Consider the following 19,919-nt stretch of genomic DNA (forward strand, 5'->3'; position numbering starts at 1 on the left):
AGCCAAGGTGCTTGTCTTTGAGTTATTTTCTAATTGCTTTATTGCAGCTTCATCTGTGCTCCTATATGTTTTTGTGTCCGTTTGTGCTATTTCTTGAAAAATTAAAAAAAGGAGAAAACTTTCTGTTAGTTGTTGTAATTGCTTGATATGTACGTACCAGAACATATATTTCTCTAGAGGAGTATGAAATGCAGGCGAAAAAACAAGATTGTTAAAATACTTCTTCCACTTACAAAGTATGTTAAAAAGGAATAACAAACAAAAGCTGAACATATGCATTCTTATGAAATTTGTAATCACTGATCAGTATGTTCAGAGACCCTTCCACCAGGTGGTCACCCCTGTCTCTGTTTAGGAAGCTGTATGATTTAGGCTTTGGTGAAAATGAAATCAGAGTGTTGTTTAAACATCTGTATTTCATTGCATGATTCCTTGGCTTCCAGATCCTGGCATGAGAACTGTGCAGATGCATGAGAACCTATTTATTTGAAACAACAAGTGATCCAATATTTACACAGCTTTTTCTTCTATTGTACCTGTCAAGTTAATAGATACACCTTTTATATACTGCTTTCTCCTTATCACTCACTGTGATTTTCAGTCTGCTTGGTGTTTCTGTGTGTCACTGTTTGTACTCTTAGGTCACGGTTGTCAAAACCTTTTCATCTCCTTCTGCTGTTATCTTCTAGTGAAGATAATGCCACATGCATACATATGAATCCCCTGTGACCGGGAGAAGGGGGGAGGGCACCTTTCTTCGTTGGCGTGAATTCTGACATGTGTCGCCTGTGATGGAGGTCTCACTTTTTATCTCCTAGGCTACGCATAGCTGTTTGTACTTTGAATTGAATTCTCATTTATTTTTAAACCGGAGTACTTATTAGCAAGTTGCTTTCTGAAATTGTTTTCAGTTTATTGTCAACTCATACCCATTTTTTCCTCTTGAGGTTGTGTAAATATTTCTGTTTTCTGCCCTTGTAAGTGAGCAGTTCAGTCTCAAAGTTCTAGAAGACACCTGTAGGTAGACGGTTGTGAGCACACTCAGAGTACTGCATTGAAATGGTAATTACATGATAGAAATTAGGGCACAAGAGGATTTTGAAATACCATAGCTAGAGCTGACAATATGGTGTGGCCATGACATTGTAGTCAGGTGTCGGGTCCCCCTTTCAAAATGGTGTGGGAAGATGCAGTTCCACGGCAGAGAAGAGGCAACTGGCAATGCAAAAATGGCTGAAACCTTGAACAGAATCAAATACTCAGTTTTAGGCAGATGCACAAGAGGAAAAACTTCAATTTAGGTGTTAAAAAGGTGTTAAGCAAGAAGAAACAGGGTTTTACAATAGAAGGATGAACAATTTTAATAACTGGTAGTACTACAAGTTCTGCTTAGGTACCAGTGTGATGTTTAAATGTATACCAGCCACATCTGTGTTCACAGATAAAATGTCAAGAAAATACAGTAGAACTAGAGAAAAGAAAAAAGCCCCCAAAGCTATTGGACAGTTTACTTTGAGGAAAGCTTTAATACAACATATTTGCTACATCATATTTAATGAGAGACCAGTGTTTTCCTCCAAAGCCCCTCACCTGCTGGTCTATTTTGTCAGCCATTCAGCATATTTGCTGTGAATGCGGACAAGGTTTTGTGGTGAAGTGGCAGCAGCAGAGCCTTCTGTGTTCATTCCCCATCCCAGTTACTCTGTCTGGCAAAGCAGACTGTCCTCCCCACCCTCCACCAAATGGTGTGTGGCCTGAGGGTGAATGTATTTGGCAGATCAAGTTGGTCTTTCCCTTCTGTTTTCTTTCCCTGGCTGTTTTACTGGGACACCTGTAGGTGAACTTAGCCTACTTTGCCTACTTGTTTCAGATTACTTTCTGGACAAATGCTGAGTTAGGTTTTTTTTCATCCCAGTTATAAGAATTTGGATTTTTCAGTGTATCAGCATCTGAATGTTGAATTTTTCTGGAAGAAATTGCAGATATTAAATGCCTGATGGTAAAGTAGGAGCCTACATGCTGAGAGTTTTGGGATCAGTTTTATCCTGGGCAAGTATTAGAATTTGCTTGTTCTTCAGTTTATCCATCTGTAAAATAGGGCTAATATTTTTCAGCTTTGGTCAAGTGTTCTAAGGAGCTGCTGTTTGTTACCTCATGCAAAGAGTTTAGGCTCAGATTCCCTTCACTTCTTACTCAGACTTATAAGTGGACATACACTTTTCATAGCCTTATAGATAGTAGTGCTGTAAGGAGATTATGTATTTGATTTTTGTTTTCTGCCCTAAGTCAAGCTCAGCTGTGTCTGACAGAGTTTCAATAACTTGTTCCTGAAAATCTCAGGTGATGGAGATTCCACGTGCTTTTTAGGCAACTTATTCCAGTGCTTATTTTCTATGCTTGCTGGGGGCAAGTCACATAAGCTTTTTGCCTTAGCTTTCTTGTCTGTAACATGGGATAGTTGTGTTTACTTGACTATCCCACAGGAGTATTTTGAGGAGCAATGAGGTTGCCCTTTCTACAGTTAAAATATGTTTCGTGTGTATGTGATTACAAAATATTGTGAAAGAGATCAATCAGTAGATCATGAGATGCTATAGAAATGCCCTGTCAAATGTTTTTTACAACTCCTAAAAAGATACTGATACATGAGGATTTCTTAGGAGTGTAAAAAAAATGTTTGTATTGTATGCAGAGATGAGTTTAGATAAATGTGTGTGACTGTTCATGTGTCTACAATACAAATTATATATGCACATACATATATATTGTTTTTAATCATTACTTAAATAAACAACTTCTTTTCTCAGATTCTTCAGTATTCAGTCCAGCAAAATCATCTTCTGCTGTTAACTTAAGTGGAACTCAAGACCCATCCCGGAACAAGAACATTGTGAAACCTCTGGCTTTGTCAGTACAGCTCGTAGGAAAGGGGTTTGCTGCAGGTATGGCTTTGCTTTCCAGAATAGCTGAGAGTCAAGGGAATTATCAGCTTAACAGCCAAGAAATAAGGGAGTCATCTTTTTGGTGGAAAAAGGAAAGGAAAATGTTCACTAGCATTTTCTAAAACTCTTGTGTTCTTGTAGTCCTCTTCACAGAAATTTTCCATGACTGTTACTGTCCCCATACTGAGCCACACCTTGGCTTTCAGATTTGACATTCTGGTAAAAGTCCATGTCATAGCCCTCTTTGCTATGATATCTAAGAGAGCATAAAAGTCACATCTTGTTATGACACTGATTTTTGCCTCAGTAACCAAGAGCTCTTTGCTGTTCTGCATTTCTAACAGGCATTGTTCGTCCAGGTACATTTAATATAATTTAGTCTCATTTAAAGGAGTTTTGATACCTGTGCTGTTTTAATTATTTATTTCTGTATTGTGTGTTTAGTAAATTAGAACCCTCAACCATGGCATCTAAATCCTTCACTGGTACTCTGTTGAGATATTCTGATTGTTTATTACTTTAGCTGGTTACTATTTATTTATTACTTTAGCCTAAACCATGACATCCTTTAAGCAATGAAAAAAAAAAGAAATCACACTTATTACAGGGAAATATGCTTGAATAAGAAAAAAAAAAAGTATTTGCAGTTTATATATGCATGTGAGCATTAAGTTTTATACCTAATGTATGATAGCTGCTATTTTATACAATATAGTTATATATACATAATATTATATTGTATCTCATGAATCATTAACAGTTCTTTGTTTAAAATACTCTTTTCCCTTCATATTTGTGTAAAAGACTTTATCATGCACTGAAATTACTTCCCACCATTTCAACCACTTCTGTAACTGACCCATGTCCACCATATCTGTCCAGACCAAATCATTGACTCAGACTACAAATGGGGAGCTTCCAACGGACAAGTGACGTTATTCGAATTTTGCTAATTGGCAACCTGAGAATCTTGTGCTTGAATTTATTTGGTTGACTGTGGCTGGAGAGTTCCATGTTGCACCGTTTTAAGCCAAATACGTACATCTCAAACTTTTTTTGTTGCAGCTGACATCAGCAAGCTGCTGCATCATCTCCTGCTGTTGTTCCTGGAGTATGTTCCTGGGAGCTAAATCATTATGGAGCTGGCAGATATAGCAAGGAGCTGTTGTCTACACTGGGCTCCATGTCTGCTCTATGCAGTTTATGCCCTTTTTTTCCCCTCTTGCAAAAATTAGGCTCTGAAAAAGAATAAGAAGGAGCTCAGAAGTGTGAGGATAATTTCTTGTGATACCCCATTGTTGTAGTTTCATTTCATAATCTGGATATAGTGGGTCTTGCCAGGGTGACAGGCTTGCTGGGACTGGAGGATTGTCTTAGGCAGAGGTAGCAAAATTAAACGTGGTTTGCCTCAGCAATGCTCAGGCCATGTATACTTTACAGCAAACTGCCCTGTCTTCCCTGCCTAGTCTCCTTTGCTAAGACTTTAGATGACAACCTTGGAGTGAATTACTGTGTATGACACATGGATGACTGGGGAGGGAAATATATAGATGCACCTAAGTGGCTTAGAAATCTTTACAAACTGAATTAATGATGTGCTTTTCTCTTTTTAATTTTCAGTGTCTAAAAAAATGTGTCACAAACTTCCCAATATTTTTTTGTGTGTGTAATTTTCTATTTTATTTTGCTGGGGTTTGTTTTGGATTTTGTCTTCCACCTTTTCTCCCCACCCTGAAATCTGGAAACCCAGTTTCAAGATTTGGATTTTGCAGCCTGTGTCCAAATTATTCTCTGCCACGTACACTTCATGATTTCCCTGGAGTATGTTTCTTTTGGTCATGCATCTTGCCCTGCTCTTTTGTGACTGCATGCGGCAGTATTATTTTGTTTGTTTGTTTTCAAGATTGTCTCAAGCCACACACTCTGTATTTTATTATACTCAGCTCCGCTTTCACTGCGTGCCACTGATGTTGCTAATGGAAACGCTAATGGAGGAAGAAATAATGTATTGAGTTCTACAGTCTCTCGGCCAGTGCCTCACTCGACATCTCCAAGCCCTGGCTGTGCAGCTGGAGACCAAGGTAAAGAAAACCTCTTTGTTCGTATATTTTAAGCTGCACTGGCTGTTGAGCATGAAATTTGTGATTTTGTTTTTCTTCGCATCACAGCTATTTCTGCAATTCAGTCTTTGCCGAGCCATTTAGTTTTTGGCATGACTGTTAATGATAATGCTGTACTTTTAAACACAGGTAACAACAATTTTCACATCATAGTCTGGCTTCCTTTAAATTTAGGTGTTAATCTCTGGCACTGAGTGGCATGATACCAGTTCAACACCAATGTGAAATGGAAATGTGGGCTGGAATCTGGTCATTTGGGAGGATGGGATTTAGAATCAGTTTTTACTTTCCTTTTCAGCATCAATGTCCAGCTCTGGACCACCAAAGAAACGTCACCGAGGATGGTCTCCTGGGTCGCCAGTCCCTCCTCCTGGTTTAGCAGTACCTGTTCCTACAATTCGTCCTTCAGCAAGAACAGGTAAAACTTGAATACAGAGATGTTATTTGTAAAAAGCTGTACGCAGCCAGACCAGTAGGCTTGTGCTGCTTCTCTTAAGCGTTGCACAGAAAACATAACTGAACTTGTTGAAGTAGTTAAGGACACCCTGGAGACTTTTTCAGATGCCTGAGAAAAGCACACATGATTGCCTGGTCCTTGTTGCAATCATCTGAGATGGGACACAGGTAAAGTGGAAGTGTTAGTGGAGAGAGAGGAAAGGAAGTTGTGAATAATATTAATAAAAATCCAAAGCTATCTAAGTCCCCCAAATATAACTCAGTTCTTCTAAAATTGTGCAGGTGTATGGATGTGTGAACATACTTGAAGGATTTCCATTAGCCCTCACCTTGAATGTTGTGTCTTACTCTGGTCTGGCATGCTACAGAAACCATACACTCTATTCCTGCACAGGAAAAATGGCTTTATGTAATTTTGGCCAAACAAAGGACACTGATGTCCGCTAGGTCATGTTCAGTTATAAGCATAAAGTTTGTGAGACCAAATGTCTGTTGCGTGTGGAAAAGTTGTAGGAAGGATATGTAACATCAGGATATGAAATAGGACTAATTACGAGTATGTGTGAATACTCATCAATATCCATGTAGGTACCTCTTTATACATAACTATTAATAAAACTGTTCACTATTTAAGCACTTTTCAGTTGTGGGATTACAAAGCATACTTTGTAAAGGGGAGTATAAACAATTACTTATTCCTGTCTCTATAGAATGAGAGAATAAACCTAAAAGGAAGAAAAAGAGCTGTTTGTCCGCATGCACAATGTTTGTTTGGTTTTTTTGTAACTCTGCTTTGGAGGGCTTGGTTTTGACATATTTTGGAATTAATTTTCAGAGATACTCATCACAGGAAGAAGGGTTACATGGTAGTGCAGGCCTGCCTACTTGAGCAGCTCAAATCAATCACAGCTTTTGTAGGTTTCTAGCTTCAGAGACCTGCTGAAGATATGTGATATAAGGCAATCTTCCCCTTTTTGTTGAGTTTGTCTCCACCAATCTACTAATTCTGCTGTGTGCTCCGTTTTCCATGGGTCTTTTGTAGTATTTTTCTTGGATAAACAATTTCCACTACTGAAACATATGCATTAATTCATGCTGCCTTTCATGCCTTTCTGTTGATGGCATTGTTTGAATAATCTGTTACAAACACCAAATGAAGCCTGAGAAACTTCTGAAGCAGACCTCACACCCAAACCCAATTACAGATTACAAAATTCTTGCACTTTGTTTCTTTTTACTTGTGAAATTTGCTCTTGCTCTTTCACGAGTAAAGCCTAACTTTTATCCTTGTAGCAACTGTCTAAAGACAGTATTTGTTTTTCTTATCTACATATATTCTTGGTCAGACGTCAGAGCAGTCTCTTCCCTTGTATTAAGAGGCAGTATTGAGAGGCAGCCTCTGTCTTAGAGGTGGCCTTTTGGCTTAGTACTTGGCTTTGTTTAAAGATGCATATTCAAACCTGTGTTTTCCTCTCTCATTCCCACCAACAATACAGTGGTCAGAAAAAGTTTTATTTTAGGGGTGGGGTTACAGGAGGATATAGGCTCTTAATTTAAATTACTTAAAACTATAGCAGGAAATGCAGAGACCTTTTGAATTTTATTACAGTTAGTAATCTGCAGTAATTTTTTTTTATTTGTTCATACGGCCAAATCACAGTATGAGCCTTTTAGTAATGGAAGCTTCTCTTTTCTTTATTTTATAGAGCCTCTTTTGTCAGTCCCAGTTCCTCAATCCATGTTAACTGGAATTTTACAGCCTCAACCCATCCCAGCAGGGGAGACTGTAATAGTTCCTGAAAACCTGCTGAATAACTCAGGAGTCAGACCAGTGATTCTGATAGGTAAGTCTTACACTGGGGATTCAAATGCTGCATTTTGAACAAATGCATGCGCTCCTAGGAGAAAGAGGGGGTTTATTTCTTTTTGTTGGTTCTGAATTCAGTACCATATGAAGTCACTTCATCATGGATAGTTTGCTTTAGTTGTTCAACATTTAAAATTGGAAGTTAGGCAATTTCTGGAGAACCTGATTTGCGAACAGGTCACGACTATGTCAAATTTTTAAAAAGCCTCTGGCCAAATTGAAATTTTATACAAATAAAATTTTTGTAAAATCCAAGAATAGAAATATTTCCACGTAATGGAAATAGTTTTCCAGTGTAAATAACTTACAAAACAAGCAAATATTTCCTGCAGCATTTGTAGTCCAGATCTTGAAGCCTGGGGATTCTGCATGAGAACCAGAAAATTGATTTGAACTGACTATTCAGAAGTGAATCATACTAACTTTTTTGTCTTTTAAAGTCCATATTTTTTGTAAGCAACTGAGATAACAGATCAGGCTTTTAAAATCCTTTTAGCTGTATAAAGTACATTGACAACCCTTAGAAAGACATTGCTTTTACTTTAAAAGTGTGACTCATAATGTAAGTATCCCTTTCAACCTGATCTATTTGGTCATACTGTATAACAAAAGATGGGTCAGCTAGTACTGCCAAGATTTTGATGAGTGATTTTTTGACTCTAAATCTATTCTCAGTCCAGCATAGTACAGATGGATGTATAAAGTAGCTTCAGTGTTAACAGAACATGCCTATCAATACAATCCATGAAATAATTTATCATTCCTGAAGAAATGGAGAAATTCTCCATGTCCTCACTTGCACAGATAATCCTAATACACACAATTCCCATAGAATTAGCAGGGCCATCTACACTAGTAAATCCATCAAGGATAGGGTTACACTTCTTCTGGTTTGTTTTGCTTAGTGTTTTCTGGAAGCCTATTCTAAAGCTCTAGCATGGTGCGCTAACGGTTTTCAGAGAAACACTTCCTTGTTAAAGATGGGGGTGCCTATAGTCATCAGTTTAAGAGCAAATTGAATGCAGCCCTTAGGCTCTTGGAGAGTTGCCAGTGAAGTGCTCAGTTAGGCTAAATGTTAGTGGCCCTGAGAAACAGCGTCCTATTAATAGTACAGAACCAGATGTACCCAAATGGATGGGTTTGGCAAAATCTGTGTGGAAACTTTTTTAAAATGAAAACATTCTCAAGGAAAAGAGGAGTTAGCCTGTGCTTATATGCTTTACCTTACAGAACAGCGTGTTTAGTTGCTGATGTTTATTTAACCTGTTTATGAAAACAGAATGGAAATGTGGCAAAAAAGTGAAATCAATCACAGCAATACCACAGCGGTTGAATCAATGCTAATGTGACTTATGCTGCTTTTTTAATGTTAAGATCAATGTACTTTTGCCTCCATTGATTTTTCTTTTTTGTACACTATATTATGGAGAATCTGTATTTAATGGTCAGGGTAAGACCCAAATAGATAATATACTGATTTGTATTTGGATAACAGCAATTATTATCCCGCTGGTATGCAGTTACTGTTCGTTTTTGCAAATCTATGTGATCATTTGCTGTAAAATACAGCAAAGGATCACTAGCCTATCTCATTTATTTTGTAAGCAATTATAATGCCAAGAACAGTCACTGATGCAATATATTTTGCAAGGTAACATTAAAGAGAAGTTTGGAAATGTATACATTGTGCAAGATTTCATGCAGTGGCATATTTTGTGGATTTCTGGGGGTTTTTTTTGTTTCTTTTATCAAAGGTTATGGCACTTTACCTTATTTCTATGGAAATGTTGGTGATATTGTTGTAAGTCCCTTGCTGGTGAATTGCTACAAGATTCCACAGCTGGAAAACAAGGATTTGGATCTCCTGGGTTTGACCAGCAGTCAGCTGCTAAGTGTGGAGAATATGATACTTCTAACTATTCAGTATCTTGTCCAACTAGGTAAGCAATTTGTCATAAGCGCTTGTTTTTATTTGTGACAGTCTTTTTTTCTCCCCACCCTCTTTATGTCCGTTTCGGAGCCAATTTTCTGGCTATTTTTGTGCCTGGAAGAGGTAAGTGGCTCCATCTAGTGTGTGTGACTTTGCTACTTTGCTCATCAGACTGAAGAAGTTAAGTGAATTTAAAGGCCGGTACTGCTTCTGCTCTCCATATGGGGATTGACCAGGTCACCTTTGTGAAAATGGATTTGCAATGCAGATAACTCATTTGCTTAGAGTATCAAACCATCAGTTATCACAGCTCTTTCTAAGGACGCTTGGTCTGTTTTATTCAGTTTTGTGACAAATGCTAGCAGATGTGTGATGGTCATCATTGTTTTGGTGACAGCACCGTTTACATGAAAACCACATTTGTTATTCAGACTAAGGCAAGGTATTCAGTGAATATCTCATTCTTGTAGATGTTTTTGAAATGGACCCTTTGCAAGTTTGAGAGCAAACCAGCAAACCACATTTTCTTTCTCTTATTGAAGGTCCAGACAATTTTCCCTGCTTTAGAGTAAAATGCAACAGTAAGGTTTTAGAAGCTAAAGATTATTGCAGGACAGTGTTGGGAAACTTCTCACAGCAGTCTCAGTCTTAACTTCTGTATTTGAAAAGATGTTGCTTATAGAGAAGTGTGAAGTGACTTTTGTGAAGAGCACACTGCTTTTCCTGTACTGGGTTTCCGCTAGGCCATCTGCAATACATAAAAATGGTATGAAACATGCAGACATGCCAAAAGAAGTAGAGCTGGTGATAACCCTATGATTTGGGGAGTAAATGTGCTCTGTGCAAGTTTAACCCGTGTGTTCTTATGATTTGCTGTTCTCTGTTGATGCAGTACTGTTGCATGCAGGAAGGAGGCCATCTTCTGTAATTCTCCGAGTGACCTGTTTGCTTTATTTATTGTTTATTTATTGCCTTAGTAGTCCATTGGATGCCAGGTTAGAACTGACAAAGTATTTATTTTTTACAGGCTGAATGTTTTTCTGTTGCCCTTCTCTCAGTGGGCTTAAATTTGTTATTTGAGGTTTTCATCTTCATTGGAAAGTTTGTAGAGTCTGCATGTTACACAGTTCTGGATTGATAGAGGCAGCTTGCAAATTTCCTTCAGAGAAACATACAGCCAGCTGATATAGCATTTCCAATTAAAAAGAAATTATTTATTGGAACCTATTGAGTCAGTGAACCCCACTCCATGAGCAAATCCAACCTCAGATGGATGCAGCGAGTCTATACACGCTGCAAAGTAGAGGAGGCTTCGTGCAAGGCTTCTGCAGCTGAGCTGAGCTGTGTCTCCCGAGCACCATGCCTTCAGCATAAAGAAGTTCCTTTATTAGCAAGTGTTTATTTTGGCTTTTGTTCTTAGCTGTGCAAAGCTGAATAGTTTTCCATTTGGCCTTATGTGGAGATGAACGCCAGCGCTGGAAGATGAAAGGGCCTAATGAGCAGAAAAGTAAAAACATTCTGCAGAGTGTGGGGATCACAACATGTTGCTGGTTTGAATATTACTACAAACTTAAAACTGTTGGAATTGTGACAGTTGCACTGAACTGGAGTCTTTATGCCTTTTTGAAGCAGATAGGAGGGCAGCCAGCTTCAAAAGTTTTTGACAAGGAGGAGAGACAAATACACACATAAATTAACAGTTTATTCATGTGAGCCTTTTTTTTTCTCTTGAGAAAGTAGGACTGAAAAGTTGTTCTTTCTTCCAGAGTACATTGTGAAAGAGTAAGATAAAGGCAAAGATAAAAAAGCAGACAGAAGAATGAAATAAGTACTGAGTCTTGCCTATTTTTTTCAGATCTTACTACTTGTACAAAATATGTTTGCAGACAGCTATGATCACAGATCATAAGAATATTATTTATAAAAAATGCTCCTTTTTTGAAAAAAATTGTAGAATAATGCTGTTGTGTCTTCAGAAATCAGCTGACCAATCTCACAATGATATTGCAAATCAAAGCAAACAAAATAAGTACATCTCTGATGCTGTAGCGCTACTGTAAATAAATTCCACTGACTGTGATAAAAGAGTAAGTTAAAAAAGATCAAGAGGTGTGTTTGATTTTGGTGTTTTTTTTTCCAGTCTGTCTGCTGTATTTACTCAGTTTTCACATTTGTTATCTTTGGCATAGTGACATACTTCATAGTGAAGTATTTTCAAGCTTTGTTTTTATACCTCAAAATGCCCATATTTGCAATATGGGTTACATTCTATCATTTATAATCATCTGCTTTTTACTATTACACTACTGTTTCTACAACACGATCTCATCCTATACAGTGTAAGGTCTGTGTTTTGGTTATTCAGCTGGAGGATATTTCTGGACCCTCTGTTAACTCCCTGTCTAGAATTATAAGATCATTCTCTTTTCTCTCTTTTTGTGTTACATTTGAATGGCTTTGACTATGTTCATGCTGAGACCATCCAGAGGGGTTTTGTAGTGTCCATATCTTAATGCACATCCAAATTCAAGGCAGGAGCAAGCCTCTGTCTTCAATGGAAGGGATATTCAGACACCCAAAGCAAGAGGTTATTCTATTAATTCCTAGGGTCTTAGACGGTTGGATGGATAGTTCTCTTGGGGCATGCCATGAAGGATTTCTACCCAGAAATGGATGGCATTTATATGTTGTCTTAAACTGTAGGTGCTTTTGGAAGCATAACTATGTTAATAAGGTCTTTCTCAGCTATGAATTTTACATGTTATTATTCTTTTTGCAGTTTCATTTTCTGAAGTGAAGATCCTTTGCCTACTCATTTCTGTAGAGAAAACTCCAAATGCTCTCTTTTAACTTTGAACGATTCCTGTATATGTGTTTATGAAACTGTTCACAATCCAAATCAGTATCTATCATTTTGTCTTCCATCTTATCTGATCTTAGATCCATTGTTTTTCTGAAGAGTTGTTGTGGAGAAAGACTGCCATGAGCCAACTGTGGTATTAAACACTTCACTAATTTCAGAATATTTCCACATCAGTGCCTTTCTGATAAATAACTTTATTTTTGTCTTAGTTTTTGTCTTAGAAATAATCTAAATGAAATCCTGTGTGTTGTCATACAGAAGTTTTTCCATCTGTACAATAATTTTTATTTTCTTGGATTTGTGATGATCCCTATGTCTAGACCCTATGTCTTAAGTAACCTTCCTCAAACATCAAAAGCTTGCTTTTATTTCTTTTAGTGTATAACATCTTTTGTGTTGTGGTTGATATGAGCTAGAGTTTATTTCTGCAGAAGTTGATTTATCTCTTTATTAATAAAATGTCTATTTTTTCTGTTTTGAGATCTTCAAAGATCTAGAATACACGATGCTGTCTTAGCAGGGAAAAGAAAATATATTTCCAAAAACGAGAACTATAGAGAATTATGCCCATGTTGCATTTAATTAGACTCATCAGAACTCTTCAGTTTGCATCAAAAATGAAAAGAGCCTTGCACTTACAAGTCTATAGTTACCCTACTATCTTATGGTAATTGGATGGTGACACCCTCCATATGTTACTTCTCAAAAAGACAAAATGACAAGAGGTGGCAGTTTCTCCAGATTCTGTACTATACTATAACTATAGGTTATTTACCCACTCCCTGCCCTGCTTTTCATACAACCTTTCTGTTTCCTTTTTTTCACTACTCATTTTGCTTGTTTTCTTTGGCCCTGAAAGAAAACATAAAACCAAAACCCCAGCATTTCACATATCTTTGGTATTTAAGTCTCCCCTTTTTGTCATAGAAAGGCAAGCTGCTGAAGCGTGAAGCTGTCTCCTTTGGCACTGACATGGGATCTTGGAAATTTAAACTACGGTTACTTTTTACTCTGCATTCATGAATATTTTTCATATGTTCCCCACTATCTTTGACAAGGACACAAATCTTACTGAGCAAAATGTTAATTGAAGCTGATTTGGGGGACTTGATGCTAAGTTAGGATAGCTTATATTTCTATTTTCCAATTAAAGATCGCAATACAGTTTACAAAGTCTGGGGAATGTAGTTATACATTTGCATATATATCTTAATGTTAGAAGTTTGACGATTTGCTAAATTAAACTAATTTAACTAAAGAAAAAGAAGAGGTTAAACATGTTTGTTTATATCCATGCTTGGTTTACTAGCATGCATGATGAGAAAAAGCAAAACGAAGACCACTTGACAGGCTTTGTCATACTGCATGGCTGTGATTAGACTGCGAGGATAAGCATTTGGGTTTTCTGCTATAAAAACATATGGAGGCTATGTGGTTAATCCTTTTGTTCCAGGCAAAAAGCACATGTTTTCCCACTCCCTTGTTTGTCTCACCAGCTTTTGAAGGTAGAAATGCTAGGAGTGAGATGGAATTGTTAAAGAAAAAAAAAAGGGAGATGGTGGGAGAGAGAGACCTGTAATATGAAAAAGCAAGAATATGCCATGTGGGTAGATATCCTGAGTTGCAAGTGGGTTTTGTAAATGTAGAAAAATACAGTGAAGAAGCTTGTCAGACCAAGACAGACATGCGATTATTCCCAGTTCAATAACATTTTGATATGAGATACTGTTCTTCTGTTCGTTTGTTTTCAATGTAGGTCCTGACCAGATACCCCTGAGGGAAGAATTTGAGCAGATCATGTTGAAAGCTATGCAGGAGTTTACTCTGAGAGAGCGATCCTTGCAAATGAGCGCACAGTGTATCTCTGTGTCACCAGGTCAACTCCCTTGGCTTGCTAGGTTAATCGCTAGTGTGTCCCGGGACCTCGTGCATGTGGTTGTTACCCAGAACTCGCTGGCAGAGGGCATCTCGGAGACCTTGAGGTCTCTCAATGAAATGAAACATCAGCAAAAGCTACCAGATTATGTTGTTGCCATATGTGCATCAAAGATAAGAGGAAATGAATTCTGCGTAGTAGTCCTAGGTGAGTATATTTGCAGTACACTACAAATACCAATGCAATTTTGCTGAATTAATTCTCTCGAGTCATTGTTCCAGCTTTTAAATCCCTTTTTCTTCTTTTTATTCTCCTTTGTATTGTTACACTGCAATGTCAGAGTTTACTATTCCTCCATCAAGACTTGGAGTACTGATGTTTATAAGGATCTAGAAAAATAGCTGTATGCTAGTCATTACTACTCCTTGAGAGGCCTGAAACTTTATTGTTTGTGCGGCAACCTTAGAAAATATCTTGAAGTGACCCAGTGACAAAACAGTTGGTTTGTCTTTCTCTCTTTTGTGTAACAGCCGTGCTATTCTACATGGCAATATTGGATTGACCAGTCTTCTACAGGCCACTGTAAAACAGAACATGCTTTTTATCCTTTTTACCATGTTGATTTTAAAATTCCACATTGGTGACTGGCTGTGATGTTTGTGTGTGCATGAGTGTCTGGATGGACGTGAATTTTGTCTACTCATCTTTCCTTTGGAGGCAGATAAATCAGTAATGTCAACTTTTACTTTTTTCACTCTAGAGATGATTACTTTTTCGTATTTAACCAGAATCCTCCATTCAATCTAAGGTACAAATACTTATTTTGCATATCATTTGTCAGCCAAGTGTGCAATACTACAGACAACAGCTTGCAAAGGATGGGCTACATGGATATAACTAGTTCTTCCATCGCTAGCAAAATAGACTTGAGACTCCTCTCCCAGTCTACTGGGTGAAGGCAGTGGAGATCCATGACTGAAGATCAGCGTGCTCCACACCTCTAGTATGAAAAGGTTGTGTTGATAGTGCACTGTATTAAAGATTGCTCTTGCTTTTTCCCCCCCTCTTCTCCAGGTCAATATCAATCTAGGGCACTTGCAGAAAGCATGCTTACCACCAGTGAATTTTTAAAAGAGATCAGTTACGAGCTCATCACAGGGAAAGTTAGTTTCCTGGCATCGCATTTCAAAAATACATCTTTAGGTGAGTGACCCTAAAAAACAGAAGTTCTAGCCAAGGCAGTAATTTTTCTGGATTGGTGTGTCTCCTGTTCAGCACCTAAAGCACGCATGAATACAGCTCTGCCCTCTCCACCGAGAGGCATTCTTTCCTTCTCTCCATGTACTGCGTGTAAAGGAACGCTTGTCTCCTTCACCCGTGCAGTGTGAGTTACTCATCCTGTGGCAAAACTTTTTAAATACTGTTTATACTGCTGAGTGTGATGGCAGGGTGCCCGTAAGTGCATGAGTCTTTTCTTGTTTGTGCTTTTGGCGTAGGTTTTAGAGGTTGTTTTACAGTGTGTTTCTTTGTAATCATCAGACGTCACTGCTAGTTGTAAAAGCACAGAGCTGAAATTATTCAGCTGTGCTTTCTTTTTTTTGGAATTCCTTTAACTGGCAAATCAGTAAATAAAAGAGAAAAATGTTCTCCCTCTCTCTCTTCCCTGTATCTCCAGTCCCCTGCCCCTTTTCAAATTCGACATCAACTATGTAAGAACATGTGTGTATGTAATGTTCTACATCATTTGTCTGAAAGACCTTCCAGGTAATTTAGTGTTGCTAATTCTTATCTAGGTGATGATTTGGACAAGCTGCTGGAGAAAATGCTGCAGCAGCGAGGGGAAAGTGTCATTATTCCTTTTAATGGAGACGTTAGCGAGTGTGTGTCATCTCAGGAGGCAATTGCCATGGTTTCTACGCAAGAACCAGGTAATTTTTTTACGTGCAAGATGTGAAATAAGTGAGTATTTTGTTAAATGTCAAAATGCATGGGCCTCAGAAGAGTCTGAGGGCACAGCTGCAGTCAATGTGTCAACCTTCAGATATTAATACTGCCAGCTGAATGTAGAATACAGCAGTCTCTCAGACAGAAAATCTCTGTAGTAACCTTCAGCAACTTTTCCCCCTATGTTTTAGAATTTCTAAGGTAAATATGTGATCTTCTGTTACGCACTAGGCAGAGCAGAGAAGATGTTCCTGTGTAATGGTGACAGTGTGGACTCATCTCACCCTTTTGTACCTAGAAAAAGAATGTAACCTTGGGCTTAAGGCAGAGGAGAACTGTGTTCTCGTTCTGATCTCCCCAGGTGTCCTCCCGTTTCTTAATTTTTGATATTCCTCACTTCCCACAAAGTAAAGTGGTAATAATATGTACTACAGGCTTGTGCTCTAAGGCTAAAACTTTTAGGGAAAGCGTTTTAGGATCTTGGACTGAAACTGCTAGGCAAGTGTAATCTGTAATTTGCTTATTTGAGATGTGTCTTATTCAGTGTAATATGGTGAGATACTTAGGTGCAAAAGATGATGTAGGATCGCCTGTCTAAAAATGTTAATTATCATTTTCCCTTTTTGGAATTCTTTCATTATTGAGTTTTAACCATACTTTCCTTTTCATGTGACAGTAATGGTAAAAGATACACAGAGCTATTGTGAATGCTGCGATTCTTTTAGGTCTAGTATCAAAGCAAATTCAACCTCCAGTAAAGTGTTTTGCTGTGAAAGAAAGGTGTGCTCTTGATTCACATTAGTTAGCTTAAATTAATCAGCTCAGTGTTAGATCTGAATGAAAGAAGGGTGGTTTATAGCTTCTGCATGGATCAGGAGGTCCAATTAGGAAGGCTGCCAGGCACTTTATTCTGGCACCCCCAGAAGGTTTCCTTGCAGGATTAATTTGAAGGTAGAATGATCTTTAGATTCTGTTATTTTTTTGTTCTTACTATATAATGATGTACAGTAGTGCTTTTTTTAAAAAAAAAAACTTCATGTTTTCTCTAACAATTATTTTGAGCTAGTTTTGTCTTTAAAATATGGCTGTACAGTGGTTGAAGCTACTGAGAGACTGCCTGAGTAAAATAAAGGAGAGGTAAGTCTCCTTGGCAGTGAGAGGGACCTTTCTCCCATAGTAGATCTACTGAAATGAACACTGAGGCAGGTTTGAACAGGAGATAAGCGCACACACACAAATGCACGTGTCTATATAAAACTAACATACCAGGGTTTTGCCCCAAACACCTTCCAATTTTCATGTAAGTTGCAAGATTTTATGAAGTGGCCTATTACTTTAAAAAGCAGCAATATTTCTTGTGTATTAAATTTGCAGTAGGTTTGGATTTTTTCTTTGTTTTTTTAAGAAATTTGCCCTAATTTTTACGATAAGCAGTCCATTAATCAGAATTCAATGTGTAGCAGAAAAACTGACATAAACAGAAACTGTAGTGGCATTGTAGGATTTAATTTGGTAATCAGCAAGTTGAAAATATTCAGGGGCTAGTGAAACATGGATCGTTTGGCATAGAATTTACCTACTGGAAATACTGAAATATAGGAACATACTTTTTCTTCGAGGAAACATGAATGCACTGTCACATGTCTATAGACAGCAAAGCTCCAGTCCCCCCATTCTCTGAAGCTAGTGTTATATTGACATTAATTATGTTCAAATAAATCTGAGACTAAAATTTCCTTAACGATCAAGAAACCTCCAAAGTAATAAATTCCACAACCTCCCCTCTCCCCTCCCTGATTGAGATTTATTGCCTAGGTGAATTGTTCATCTTCCTTTCACAGCATATATTACTGTCAGTCTATTATATAGTCATACAGCTATCTCAATCATGACTATCATGGGGCTTAGTACTTCAGAGCAGAGACGATGTACAAATGAACTCCCAGCTGACCTGCTGCTCTGGTAGAGTCTTTTTTGGCAGAATTATTAACGCAGGCTCAGTTTCCTCACATTAATAGGTGTGCTGGATCTCAGCACAGCGATCTCAGCATCCATGGCTGGTTCTCCCAGCAGTAGTGATGGAGGGAAGCTCCTAAAGGAGAACTGCAAGTTTCAGGAGAACATTAGACCTCTGTGTATATATATGTATGTTTTTTATATATGGATATTATGTACATGTTGGTTCATTTAATGGAATGCATTTCACTGTATTGCTATTGAGGTTTCCTTGGGTTGCACTGTTAAAAATCTCTAAAACGCTTAGGGCATTTAAAAAATGGGCAGTGCTGTACTTGAGGTCCTCTGATATATTATCACATTTTGATCAAAAAAAGGAAGTTGACATTTGTGGTCTGGACCCAGCTCTCCAGAGTGTTGAGATTTATTCTGGTGAATGATTTTTTTCTGATAATAGAAGGTAGGCTATTTGGAGGATCATTTTTATTGGGGGGGTGGGAAAGTAAACATGTTTCTTGTTGTGTTTTGTTTTCTTTTTCAAACGAACACACTCTAGATTTGGATGTTGATACGTTCCAAATTTACCAGCCACAGCTTACAGTTGCCAGAAAGCTCTTGTCCCAGGTTTGTGCCATAGCAGACAGTGGCAATCAGAGCTTGGATCTGGGCCACTTCAGCAAAGTAGACTTCATCGTTATAGTTCCCCGTTCCGAAGTCCTGGTGCAGCAGACCCTTCAACGGATTCGACAATCAGGTAAAAGGGAGGGAAAAGAGACTGTTAAACCAAAGTATATGATATTGCTAAATCATATCTGGTGTAAATGGAGAAGTACGTTGCTTTAGCATGTATTCTGCATATCCAATATTAGCTCGATTAGTTGGTATAATTGAATTCTAAATATCGTCCTTTCATAAATTGGGCCCAAGCTGTACCATGTAAGTGTCAAAAGAAAATGCCATATTCATGCAGGTCTGAGGAATGTGTGACCTGGAGAAGCGTTCACCTGTCAAAACAGGGAGAGGATGTGCAAATGCGACTGTTCAGATCTTTTATCCCTTAGAGCTGATAGTTGTAGGTACACAACTACCCATTTGTTGTAGGTACACATTTGTGCATATGGTCTCATATGTATTAGCACAGACAAACATATGTGCAGGAAGCTCTCTTATTAGGTAGATAAATACGTGCACATTGGCACACAATAATTGCCATACTGACTCAGATGGTGAGGTTTCTTGTCTGGAGTTCTATGTCTGACCATGGCTGGTACCAAATGCCTCAAGAGGAACAAGAAAGCCTTAGTGGACTTGTTATAGAATATGTCCCCCTTGAGAATGACCTCTGTTATCCACTCTGTTTGTGACTGACATGCGTCTACAAAAGCATAACAGTTTCTCCGTGGAGAAAATTACTGTCTAATAGAACTAGGGACTATCTGTGTAAATGTTTGGTCCTTTTTAGCTCTTGATCTCTGATATCTGGGACTAATGTAGTCCTTAGGATAGTTGTGTATTTAGGATTTTTTTTATCAGCTGAACGTGGTTTTTTTTTCAGCCTTCAGCTTTATCTAATAATACCTTACATCTGCATTTGAAAAACATGAATATGAGCTTCTGGTGTAATGCGTCTATGAGTGGTTTTGTATAGCTGTTGGCTTTTTTCCCCCTCTTATTTTCTACTCTGAGCTAAACAGTCCAACACCTTTTGATTGTGCAGATATGACCTGATATTGTTCAATATTGTGGTCCATCTCTGTATTTTTTTTCTCTGATTTGTGCTATTTTAGTAGTTAAATGAACAGAATAAAATAGATTACTTGAAGTACGGGTTTCTTTTCCTTTATGACATAACTTTATGGGTTTTTTGTTCCATTCCTTGTTTCTTCAGACATTGTATTTACTTAATTTGCTGCAACACACTAAACCAGAGTTTTTTTGGTGTCTGTTAATAGGGTTTCACATTTA

General features: G+C 37.9%; 1 protein-coding gene across 1 annotated transcript in view; it reads left to right on the top strand.

Annotated features, from left to right (window-relative positions):
* The window catches only part of GREB1L (GREB1 like retinoic acid receptor coactivator), a 144,721-nt gene that overhangs the window by 93,752 nt on the left and 31,050 nt on the right, over positions 1 to 19,919 (top strand). The window contains exons 8-16 of the mRNA XM_082479255.1: positions 2,808 to 2,942; positions 4,886 to 5,023; positions 5,361 to 5,480; positions 7,225 to 7,362; positions 9,140 to 9,325; positions 13,935 to 14,261; positions 15,129 to 15,257; positions 15,848 to 15,982; positions 18,511 to 18,708. Of these exons, the coding sequence (XP_082335381.1) occupies positions 2,808 to 2,942; positions 4,886 to 5,023; positions 5,361 to 5,480; positions 7,225 to 7,362; positions 9,140 to 9,325; positions 13,935 to 14,261; positions 15,129 to 15,257; positions 15,848 to 15,982; positions 18,511 to 18,708 (1,506 nt within the window). The remainder of the gene's footprint in view (positions 1 to 2,807; positions 2,943 to 4,885; positions 5,024 to 5,360; positions 5,481 to 7,224; positions 7,363 to 9,139; positions 9,326 to 13,934; positions 14,262 to 15,128; positions 15,258 to 15,847; positions 15,983 to 18,510; positions 18,709 to 19,919) is intronic.

Source organism: Vanellus vanellus, assembly GCF_965231255.1.
Source record: "Vanellus vanellus genome assembly, chromosome: 2".
Classification (NCBI taxonomy): Eukaryota; Metazoa; Chordata; class Aves; order Charadriiformes; family Charadriidae; genus Vanellus; species Vanellus vanellus.